Source organism: Varanus komodoensis, unplaced genomic scaffold (assembly GCF_004798865.1).
Source record: "Varanus komodoensis strain SLA01 unplaced genomic scaffold, ASM479886v1 scaffold1, whole genome shotgun sequence".
Taxonomy (NCBI): domain Eukaryota; kingdom Metazoa; phylum Chordata; class Lepidosauria; order Squamata; family Varanidae; genus Varanus; species Varanus komodoensis.
In genome coordinates, this window is record NW_025335268.1 from 42161509 (window position 1) to 42174189 (window position 12681).

Here is a 12681-nt window from a genome sequence, read left to right on the forward strand (position 1 = left end):
TCTATAGATGGTATTTGTCACCAAGTCGATTAGCTAAGATGTTTCCAAATATGTCAAATAGATGTTGGAAATGTAAACATAAAGTGGGTACTTTTTATCATATGTGGTGGACTTGTGATAATGCGAAAAAGTATTGGATTAAAATACACAGATGGATGGAGGAAATATTACAAAAACCCTTTGCTTTTAAACCTGAAGTTTTCTTGTTAGGCATCATACCGGAAGACATTAACAGACAGGAAATGTATTTGATGTTACACCTAATCACAGTGGCGAGGATTGCATTTGCTCAATATTGGAAAAGTGAGGAGCTACCCACCGATGGATTGATTGTAAGAAAGATCTTGGACTGCGCAGAAATGGATAGATTGACTTTATCATTGAAGGAGAAAGAGGACACTGACTTCTATCAAACTTGGGATTCTTTCTATAACTGGCTGGAGAAACGGGACTTGGCATAAACTTAGAGATGTTTTCCAATTATTATAAACTGATTTGAATCTGAGTATAGAACGTTAAAAAATATGTAGTAGAGGGCTGACCCAGTAAATTCAATGTATGTGATGTTTGATGTTTTTTAGTATTAGTTTAAAATTTTAATAAAATTTATAAAAAAAAAGGAATGCAGCCATTATGCTGATGGTGTGAACTCATATCAGTAAGCACAATTGCACTCTAACTGGTGAACAAATGAGATACAGTACAATGGCAATCTTCTAACTATAAACCATTTCCTATTCCAGAAATGTGTACCTAATTTCCCTCTCCATCAACAAAATTACTTCTTTCAGTCAAACTATATGGAGACTAGTTTCCCCTCCTCCTGCAATCCCATCCCCAATTGGTTCTGGAGGGCTGAAAGTCTGCTCCTGCAGTGGTGGACCCATGAGCTTCAATTCACTGTATTTTTACAACTATACTGTCCTCTATTCCAGGCATTTCAAGGTGGTCTACAAAGGTATTTTGTATTGCTTTGATCATTGGTCTAGATCAGGGGTAGGCACCTGGTGGCCATCCAGATGTTTTGGCCAACATCTCCTATAATCCATCAACATTGTCTAGGATAGCTAGACTTGCTTTAGGCTAAGACATCTAAAGGGCTGCAAATTGCCCACTCTTGGTACAGAGGAACAATTAAGAGGGATGGAACTACAGGTGCTTCATGATACATTCTAAGTTTGTAAGTCAGACCCTCAAATCAGGGTTCCGGAGTCCTGGATTGCCAACCCAATGTAACATGGGAATCTTTCTCAAATAAAGGTGACATATGCATATTTAGACAGAAAATATTACATTTTCCAGCATTCCTTTGCAAGCATGGATGTCTGAAAAATGCTGGGAATATAGATTTTTTTCCCTGTTTCAACATGTAAGTTTAACAGGCAGAAAACAATATAAGCATTTTCTCTAGGCTCAAATCATTTTGTAGTAGATGTTTCCTATTTGCTGATAATCTACATAAAAATAGTATTTGCATAAATAATATCAAGTACACAAGAAAAGCATGTTTCCTTCTCACTTCTCTATGGCTGCTATAAATGAAAGGTATTGTTTCTACAAAGGACCAACTTTCACAACAGTGCTCCATCATGAGATTGTCTTTTCACCCTGAAATAAATCCAATCTGGATATGTACCCCTTAATTTACTCAAAATGGATCTGAAGAATAACGGAAACAAATCAGTAAAGTGCATTAAGCATTCTCCATGTTTGAGAGAATGCTGGTTGGAAGAATGCTGGGAGCTGTAGCTCCCAGCATTCAGCCTGAGCATGCATAGTCTTGTGTCCTTTTTTGAAGATGAAAACTACCCTTAGAACAGAAATGTTAAGAAGTGACAACCTTCTTAAAATTATAATGAAAAAATAATGTAATCATAACTACAGAGGTTGCTACCTTTCCTCATATTTCTATAAGGGTATCATGCCAAAGGCTGAGACACTTGATGCAATTCATATTTTTACTGGCACTAGGGAATCTCATCTATTTCCTTCACCCTAACACACTGTGTGTTAAAAGAGGTATGTGGCAGGGATGCAACCTGGAGCAGATGGCTCAAGGATGCCGGAACGACCGGATGCCTACTGCTGCTTGAGCCTGCAGAGATGGAAATTTATGGCTGCCAATTTGGCTTAGCTTGAGACATGTCCTACAAACCATATGACTGACTCAGGAAGGGCAAGATGGTAGACAGATACATAAATCACTGGCAAGTTACTAAAAGAACTCTCTGCATGCTGGACTTTCACATATTTGCACACAAGAAAAGTGAGAATGATGGAAGCCCTCGCCAGAGAATGAACGTCTTGATGAAAGTAAATGAGGAGAAGCAATGTTAAAAGCAACGGCAGGTAAAGGGAGCAAGGAGCAAAGGCAGTAACAGAAGCAGAAAGTGTACGCGTAGCAGACTTGAAGAGAGGTCTCTTTCGCCAGCATGAGGGGAAAATAGTAGGTAATCCTGATTTTATAGCTCTGTTCACTCTCACTAAGTTTAATTGGATTTCACCTGTACAATTAATAAACATTCAATTTTAACGGATTACTTTTCCTGCAAATGTCCCTTGTCAAATATAAAGCTATTCCTGTGTTTGCAACAGTTTTGTCTTAGCTCTTCCTATCCTGTTGTCGTCTACCCTTCCCAGTCCAGCAGCTAACCACAACTACTGTTAAATGGTTTTGACTCCGGTGGGCATAGTGACTTTCTTATTATGTGCTCCTGAATGCCAGGTTTAAATTTCAGTTCAGTCACCGATTCAGGGACTGGGTTGACACAATTGTCATTGAACTTTGTCTTGTTGTACAAGTGCGAGTTGTTGTGAAGGCTGTACCCAGGCATGTGAACCACAAACAACCCACTGCTCACAATCCTACTATGAACCATGGACTTTTTGTGTGGGTTATTTAAGGTTAACAAATCATGATCTGTTAGTGAGGCTGACAATACAGCAACCCATGCTTCAACTCAGCCATGAGCATGGATTATTATGTTGTGTGAACCCTGTTACTCTAAGCTAGCTGCTATTGCCTCAGCCCCTCATTTGCAATATGGGAATAATGTTGGCCTTTATTACAGGGCTGCGCAGTGGTTGAAAGTCTTGAAATGCACTTACAGGAGTATGGTTACTACATTTCTATTGTCTCCACATGAAATGAAATGAACAAGAACATGGATCTCATAATAAGAGCTGCTTCCTGAAGACAGTCTTCTAGAAAAGAGGAAGATTGCAATGGAAATTACCAGTGATCCTTGGATCAACTTTTTCTTCAAATAAAGCACAGCAAGAAATCACTCAGGTTATGCTGTTGATAACAGCAGGCAGGAGATGGTTTGATTTAATTTGAGTGAATATTTATAAAAATCCAAATATAGAATTGCTCTGCTCTGTATGTACAGTAAGTGGAACATTTGGCTGCACTGTGGTCTTCTCAGTGGTACTAAGCTGCAGATTCACGATTCATTATTTATAACAGCACTCACTCTGCAAGGTATCAGAACACAGCAAAAAGTTTCAAGTTGCTGTAAAAACCTGGCTTTCATTTCTGAGCAGGCTATAGAAGAGATGGAGAGAGGTGAAGAAGTGCCAGAAGAGTAAGATTTTGGAATGCATTCAAGCTGAGCTTTTATGCTGACAAATTCCTATTGTACCAGGTGTGGGGCAGCGTATCGGAAAAGGTCATTCCCTCTTAAGCAAACTGGAATTCCTGTTTCACAAATTTCCTGTTTCGCAATGCTTTAGGAAGACGATTTTCTGAAAGCTATCCGAGAGAGAGAGAGAGAGAGAGAGAGAGAGAGAGAGAGAGAGAGAGAGAGAGAGACAGAGACATAGTAGTAAATGTACATAGCTAATTTTGTTAAACATTCCACAATTTTCTTTTAAGACTTCTTTTTATTGCTACTGATACTTAAATGGGTAGGGATATATAAAACTGTCAGTTTTGGTTTTCATTTGCTTTTTCATTTCTATTTAAATTCTTTTGATAACATTTCCACACTAGCTTGCATTAAAAAAGACATCTGCTCAAAAATACACATTTTCACATGCACTCTTCCTAATAAAACATTTAATATACTACTTCTACTGTTACTGCATTTCCCAACTTTCTCTTGCAAGGAACTCAAGGTGCCTTACTTAGTTCTCTTGAACTGAGGTTCCTTCTTTGAACTATCAGCAGGCACAGACCGTTTTCCTTGCAAACTTTATTGCTCCCAAGTACAAATCACCCATTTTTTTTGGTATACAATGTTATTTTAACTGGGAAATAGCACTTCAATTTTATTTCAGTTCACCGATTGTTTTGAGAAGTGTGAATTAGGAAAGTTTACATTAAAGTGTGAACCAAACTAATTTTCCACTATCTCTAATTAAGAGACATGCACACAGAGGATAAAGAAGGCAGGAAAAATTTGTCCATAGGCTTTCTTATCTATTGTCAAATCTAAAAATGTTATGAGAAAACAAATCCATATTAACTGTCTTCAAAAAGACAGCAGGTGAAACTGTGCCCCATGTTCTAGATTATTTCATATCCTAGTTCATCTTAGTTTTTGTCTTACTGAAGATCTTAGTCTTGTATGAAGATTGGTAATGAAGAGAAAAACATAAAGATTGTGTAAACCATATTTGATCAACTTCTGTAGGTGCAGCAGAACACAGACTTTTCAGCTATTCAGAATACTTCATGATATTATGATTTTACAGACAGAATTTGCTGAACAGTCCTAAGTAACTGAAGGCTGTATCCTGCTGCAAAAATTAAACCAATAACCTTTGAGTAATGACTTCCTATTTTATTCACATACAAATAAAATAAATGTCCCCAGTGGGAAAACTATCCTCCGCTATCAAGTTGCACACACGCAAACATTTTGTTATAATGAATATTGAAATGTAAGTGGTTTGCAACAGGGAAAGCTTAGTGCTACATTCATTTAGGAAACACCTTCCATGATTTTATGCTGATATTTTTCTTGGCTAACTAGAGTGCAAGAGACTAATTGTCCCACACATGGCCCCAAAATTAGATTAGATTCTAGGCATTCAGACTAACATTTTACAGGCTATAGAAACTTTTAGTATGCTGTTTATAAGTACAAAATAAGATGTGCATATAAACATTTTTGAGTCATTACATTTGTGAAGATGGTCTTGAGTATGCACTCGATCTATGTACTTGATTGTATAAAATGGGACACAGTTGATCACAACCTTATACTCTACATTCATATATCTAAATCTGCCACCAGTATGAATCCATGTCACACAACGCTGTATGCCTGGGATCAATGAAGAACAGTTCTAAAGCCTACACTGTCGACTTAGAAGTCCCACTTAGTTCATTGTGGCTTACTCCCAGGTAAGTGAGTCTAAGATTTCAGCCTAACAGAGTAATCCCAAAGTGGACCTGGGGTTGTTGAAGTGGAAGAAGATCCATGATTCCTAAAGCTGTGTTGACTGCTTTTATGATCCTGCAGAATTCTGTTTTTCTAAAACAAACAAACAAACAAACCTTTCCCTCATATTGGATCCAATGGATAGGAAAATATGCTGGCTGGGCCAGGAAGACCTTGGAGCTTTATAAATCTGGACAACATAAGCAGGGGCAGAAATCAGGCCTCTTGAGAGAGGTCTGTGATAGATGAATCTCTAAAATCACAACACAGTTTCCACATGTTTGCTTCTGCTTTTAAACTGAGTAGAAGAAGCACCAGCTTCCAGAGGAACTCTCTCACAGTGGTTCAGCACAAATTCCTGTCCGAGCCACGCTTCATGATTAAAAGAAGGCAGTCCCAAAGTTGCGATAGAGTTGCAAGAGTCGGCCTCTGCCAAGGGCAGGTCAGTTGGTGGATTTTTGGTATTAGAAAAGCTGAATGCTCCGATCATACCTAATTCAGAGGAGGGACATAATTATCTGCTCTTCTGTGAAGCTCCAGGAAACAATGACAGCACAATGAATCACAGAGAAGCTGGGAGCTGCTTTCTTGGATTCCCTAGATTCACAGGAGTCATCAATCCATCCATCCATCCACCCACCCACTCATCCAATTCCTTGTGACACACTCAAGCATTTCCCTCAATACACTCCAGTGTGCCTAGCAAACCTATTCAGAAGTATTGACTTACACACATTAGATCATCTGTGCAGAAGTCCTGCCAAGCTGCTGTAACATATAAAGCAGTTCTAAGTATGAACCCTTTGGGTGCAGCGAAAAAGGTATCATATACTTCTGTTAGTTAAAACAAGTTTGAACAGTCTAGACATAAAATATGACCTCCTCTTCTGCAATACTTTCTGTCACATAAGATATCATCCTGGAGCGTTCAACCTGTCCAGTGCAGATCCTGGCTAAAACAGTCCACTGGAGTTTTTTAAAACAACTGGGATAAGATTGATTTGGAGGATAAAAGGATCAGAATTTTTCTGTGAAGAAGCAATAGGAAAAAGCATGTTATGATGCTGCACACTCTTGTATTCCCTCTTTCCCCAAACTCGCATAACTTCTCCCTCTCCCCGTACTGCCCACTTCAACTATTCTTGCTTCTAGTCTCCCTGGTAACCAGCCACAGCCTGCTGCTCCCTCTAGTTTTACCCACTCCTCCCTATACAAGGTTCACCATGCTTGCTTGCTCATGTAGATATGAACAAAACCTTGGTCAGGTATATGTTAAACACACATAATCCTTGATCTATAGGATCAAAATGGCAGTTCAGAGTCATCATAACTGGAACTAACTCTGATCTCTGAACTTAATTTGGAATGGTGTTGATGGTGGGTCCTTTTGCTTAGTCAGGTAAACAATACCTCATATTTCCTACCTGCCATATTAGAGTGGGAGAAAGCACAGAATTTGGTCTACTAAGAGGAGAGAAGGTAATCTGCCTTACATCTCATGTTTTCTGGAGTTTGTGCCCCACTTCCATATATGATGGTATGATCATTCAGTCCTGCCTTTATCAAAAGCTTTGATCTTTGGTAAGAAAACATAAAAGAAAATGTTTTACAGGTTGATGTATTGCATTGCTTTGCAGTCACTATGCAATCATCCGAAGTCACAAAATTACATCACTCCAATTAGCATTTTTTAAAAGAGCTGCTTATATCTCTATACAAGCATCATCTGATGTTTATTTAGTTTAGTGGAACAACAAGGAAGATGCTTATTTTTTACTGAAGCAAGAAGAAAAGCCATATAATATGACATCAACTCATACGAATTCAATAATTGGGACTGCATTTTGTCAGAAAACCATAAAAGACCAAACACCAATAACAACATAATTTGGTTGTGATTCACATGACTTTAGGAACCACTTTTTTATGGTGCTGGGGACCCCCCCCCACACACTAAAATTTATATATAGCAAATAGTTAAGATTTTTTGTGCCAAATATAGATTATAACGAGATATGGTCTTATTATTTCTAGATAAAATCTTTTTTGCACTAAAAGTGTTGTTTAAAAGGAAGAAAAGTCTTAAATAAAGCATGTTATACAAACACATGAATCATAATGCACAAGCATTTGAAGGAAAACTTGCAAGGGGATTTTTTTTTTTTTTTTTGGCTTTTGCCTGTAATGGTACTTAGCATCTGAATAGTGCTCTCAAATGCTCAAAATGCTTTCATCAGATTTCATATACTTGGAACTTCCAAAAGCATTTGAACAAGTACTTCACTGAAGGCTCTTGAATAAACATGGTAAAAATAGGATAAGAAGATGGTTCTCCTGTCAATAACTGGTTAAATACCAAGAATGGGAGGACAGATATTAATAAGTAGTTCTTGAAGTAGAGACTTCACTCATCAAAAATGTATAGGGACTGGGGAGATTTAACCTCCTCATAAAGGATATGGAGTTAGAAGGAAGCAGTTATGTGACCTAGCTTGTCGATTATATCAATTGATTCAGCACAGTGAAATCCAAGCAAATGATGAAGAGTTCCAAAAGGGCAGCAAACTGGTAAACAATGCTCAATGTAAGTATACATAAAGTTATTCAAACTGGAGCAAAAAATCCTTACTTCTCATAGACACTGAAGGAATCCAAATTGGTCATGACTTACAAAGAAGGGGACCATGATTTCAATCAATGAAAATTTATTTATTTATGTATTTAAAACATTTGTATGCCGCCCAGTTGTGCTACAGCATCCAGTTGTGCCACAGCACCTCTGGGCAGCTCACAGTCATAACAATAAATAACAATAAGCAGCAGCTGTATAAAAAGGAAAAGAAAGAAAGGCAAATTCTATGCTAGCCATCATTAAAAAATGGAAAGTGTCTAGTTCTTTTAGAACTAAAACTTAAAAGTCATCCAAAGAAATTAACTGGCAATAGATTTAGGATAGAGAAAAGAAAGCGCTTATTCATAAAATGCAGAATATATGGAATTCACGGCTGCAGATGTGGCCATGACTTTTAGCTGGTACAACCTAAACAGGGGATTAGACATATTTGTGGCGGACAGGTCAGTGGCCTTGAGTTACAATGGCTTTATGGAACCCCCAAGATCAGAGCCACTCCATCAGATAGGCTGGGGAGGTATTGCAAAAGAGGACTATTGCCTTCAGGTCCTACTTGCAGGCTTTGGTTTTGCTTTCCAGAAGCAGCCCTCTCGTCAATACAGGAAGCAAGATTCTGTACTAGATGGACCTCTGATCTGATATTCTTCACATTCTTTAACTTGTTATGTTTACAACAACCCTCTAGGGTGAGCCAGTATTACCCAGGTGCTGCACATGCTGTGTTGAGGCTAAGGGAGAATACCTTGTCTAAAGCCATCTAAGGGATTGCTGACAGAACAGAGATTTAATAAAACCAGGGACTTCCTAACTAACAGCTCAGCTTCTTAGCCACTAGGCTACATGTTACACAAACCCTTGCCCCTATATGCATATGGTTTTGAACTTCAATTAATTAATATCCTGGTTTCATGAAAACTATAGCTTTCAGTTAAATAGTCCAATATTACTGTTAAATAATATACTGTACCAAATTTTAAACTAAGTGGTGAACAGGGGCTTTGTTAGGCATTTATGAGATTGGCAGTCTTCCACTAGCATCCATGGATACTCAGGGATATGTAGAATAGATCTGAGGCCCTGAGAAATAGATCAGGGTCTAGCAACATGGGTCTAGACTCATGGGCAGGGATCTAGCAACACTCCTGGTAATGAACTCCCCTCCTTTTTAGCTGCATGTGAAATTAACTATAATTAACTAATAGTGCACACATACACTGTACAGATTCTGCTGCTTACACCAGCTGGGATCTGGCATTCCTGCGTCACCTCATCATGGCATCCCTTTTCTCTCTTCCTAACGTTTTAATGGAATTATTACACAAGGCATACAACGCTTTGCAAAGTCCTGCTCTCATGGCTTTCTGGAAAACGGTTCAACAAAATTGGATGCATGGTGCATAAATCCAAATTCTTTTTCAAAAACCCCTTCATTGTCTGTTTTCTGATCCCAAACTTGTATAATATTTTGGAAAAAGTTACCCTTTTCTGTACTGAGCAGGGTAAATATTTTGTCAGTTGTTAAGGATGAGCTAGAGAGCAGGACCCAGCAACACATCCAAATTCAGCAGGAAGACTTGGAAATGCTTTAGAACTTTGTTCCAGATTGTGATTGGTAAAATACTTCAGAGTCCAGCAGAAATACCAGCCACTCAGGCAATTTGGGAAAGATGAGTGAACCTTTTCAGATGAGTGGAATTCCCTCCACCCTGCATCCAACATGGGTTTTCAAATTGAAATAGATGTTTTTCTTATAAATTGGGGTGGGGTGGGGATTCCCTAATTGTTAAGTCGTTCACCACATTTTTCACAGATTATTTACTGATGGTTTATTAAGGCACTCCATGTATAATTGCATCTGATAAGAAACATGGTTTGATGAACTGAGAAAAAAAAAGGTTAGTTATTGTCTAGGCTACAGTGCTCACAATTGAGAAATATGGATGCATCAAATTAAGCACATCTATTGAAACAGAAACTTGCATGATGCAAAGAATGGACAAAATTGGGTGGCATTTTTTAAAAGTGACAGCCCTATATGAATGTATGCTATGACTTCTATCTTCTCAATGACTGACAATTTTGATAAATGAGAAATACAAATCAATAGAGTACTATTTCCAGAGTATTATTTATTTACCCTGACTGGCAACACATACTCAACCAGCTTGATCCAGGCTGGAACTTCCATTATACCTTTCTCAATGGATCAGGCACTGTATTTCAAAAGGATGCTGCATTGGAGAAGAAGCACAAGAGATAATGTGCACTTTTCCCAGTCCAAACAATTAAAAATGTACAGCCACAAACAGAGCAAACAGTAAACAATCACTTCCTTCCTTTCTGCCCCCTCTTTCCTTATATGCCTAAAGAAAATTGTTCTCACTTGTAATCTAAAGAAAGCAGAAGCTTAGGCTGATTTCTCTGGGGAAGTGATTCTAAAGCTTAGGTGCCATCACAGAAAAGGCTCTATCTTTGATTGCTAACTGTTTAATATCTGATAACAGGAATGCATGTTTCAACAGTGATCTCATATAGGCCAAATCATATGGGGGTGGGTGAATCTAGTATGCAGCCTGTTTGGGGCATTCAAGTCAAAACTAGAATTTTGAAGGGAGCTGGGAAAGCCAGTGAAATTCTTTAAGAACAGGTGTAATGTGCTCAAAATGGAAAATCTCACTTACACTAACAACCTGGCTGCCACATTCCAGACCAGCTGCTGTTGAAGTACATTCCAAAGGCAGCCTAGCATAAGCTGCCTTGTAGCCGTTGATGTCAGCAAGGCCGGGATCACTGTGGCAAGAACATCCTTCCCCAGGAGAGGGCGCAGCTAGTACACCAACTGAACTTAATGTGTAGCTGGGAGTACCTTTTATCATTATTCAAATAGATTTGTAAACACTTTGCCATAGCACTGTAATCAAAAGCTTTGTGCAACAATCTGAAAACAAATAAAGCAAGTAAGAAAACACCTATGAAATCAATTTTCAGAAGATAGTTTTTGGAAAATCACAAAGGAAATCACAAAAGATTGGGCTTTTTTTTTTTTTTTTTTTTTTAGAAAATCACATTCAGTTTACAAGAAAAGTCAGCATCATGGCCTGTCCAGAAGCCTGGATGGAAAAACCTGGAATTAATTCAGTTGACTGAAATAAGGATGATGTGAGTGAGCAGCTAAAGACAGAACTCTGCTTTGTGTGGCATCCAAGCTGGAGTGAGTTTGAGATACTGTAGTCACAAGAATGCCACAGCAGGCAACTGAGGTATACGAGTGCAAGGGACATGGTGCTGAACCCAGCCATAGGCCTCTCTCTAATACAGCTTTCTGTTCAAACAGTGGCCAACCAGCTACCTGTGGAAACATGGAAGCAGGATAGGAGTACAAGAGCACTTTCAGCTCATGCTGCCCAGTAACAGGCAGAAAGAAGCAATAACGGTGGCAATAAAGAGCTGGGATGACTAGTAGTCATTGACAGTCTTATCCTCCATGAACCTGCCTGCAAAAGGGGCTGCAAATAACTGTCAAAATGGAGAAATGAAAAGAGCCGACAGAAGAACTCATAATGCAAGGTGAAGCAACAAGACGCTGGAATTATGAAAGAGGCAGCAAAATAAAGCCTCAAAAATGACACCACTGACCCACCCTCCTCAGTGGCAACAGCTCAGAGGAAATTCCCTTCCTCCCGCTACTCTTCCGCCTGCCAGCAGCTGCACATGATGTCTGGGAAGCATGGACAGGTGGTCACATATTTTATCCTGCAATGTGAAGGTCTAATTTTGAAGTATGAAAGCAGACACTGAGTTACACTGCTTTCTCTGACCAGAGGGGGAAATGACTGTACTGCACATTCTACCACATAATGGGGGTTGACAGTATTGCACTGTTAAAGCAAAGAATTGTCACAATACGGAGTGACATATAACTTTTTTGTCTGAATGTGAACAGCAAACCAAGATGGGCCTTGCTACAAGACTTGGAATGGTAGCTTCAACTTGGCTTTCGGCCTGTGTTGACAGGACAACTGCAGTGCAAAAAGAAAATAAAGTGTTGTAGAATTGTCAAACTCAGCAACATTCCTATTTCCCTACTAATAGCCAAATGGCTTTCATTTGTAGCACACCTACATTAGGGATTTCAAAAGCAGCAACTCCCACAACTTCCTGTCTGGGTGAGTTTTGAGTCCCTTCTCGTTAGCACAACTCTTGGTTTAGATTTTAATAATCAGATGAACAACAGAAAAAATTTAGAACATATTCCCTACAGAGAATGCAAAGTTCTGGAAGAAGCCCTAAGAGACACAATTCATCTCACCAAATATATTCAAACAGCATTGTTTTCTACTCCTTGTTTCTACTCCTACCTGCTTTGTAAATAATGCTTCATTTCTTGAATAGTTCATTACCACATCCAGGATTAACAGAAATCTGTTTGTGGTTGACTCCATGTGTAATAAATGGAGTAAAAGGTCAGCAACAGTTCTTCTCCCACTTTACAGATCATGTGTGACTGAACCTCACTTGTGAGCTTTTCTACCCATGGGTATATTTGCTCTTTGTTTTATTGCAGAATTAAGATCTAATCTCTACGGAAACAGTTTTTAACCTCCAGGTCGTGCTGTGGTATAGCAGAATAACACAATTAGACAAGTGAGGAAAGTCAGT

General features: G+C 38.8%; 1 protein-coding gene across 4 annotated transcripts in view; it reads right to left on the reverse strand.

Moving 5' to 3' along the window:
• The window catches only part of AIG1 (androgen induced 1), a 105716-nt gene that overhangs the window by 33676 nt on the left and 59359 nt on the right, over positions 1-12681 (reverse strand). The window contains exon 4 of one of the 4 annotated variants that reach the window (XM_044423435.1): positions 1139-3754. The exons of the other annotated variants lie outside the window; for them this stretch is intronic. Coding sequence (XP_044279370.1) covers positions 3683-3754 — 72 coding nt within the window. The 3' untranslated portion in view covers positions 1139-3682. Of the gene's footprint in view, positions 1-1138; positions 3755-12681 lie in introns of those variants that run through there. 4 annotated transcript variants of the gene reach the window in all.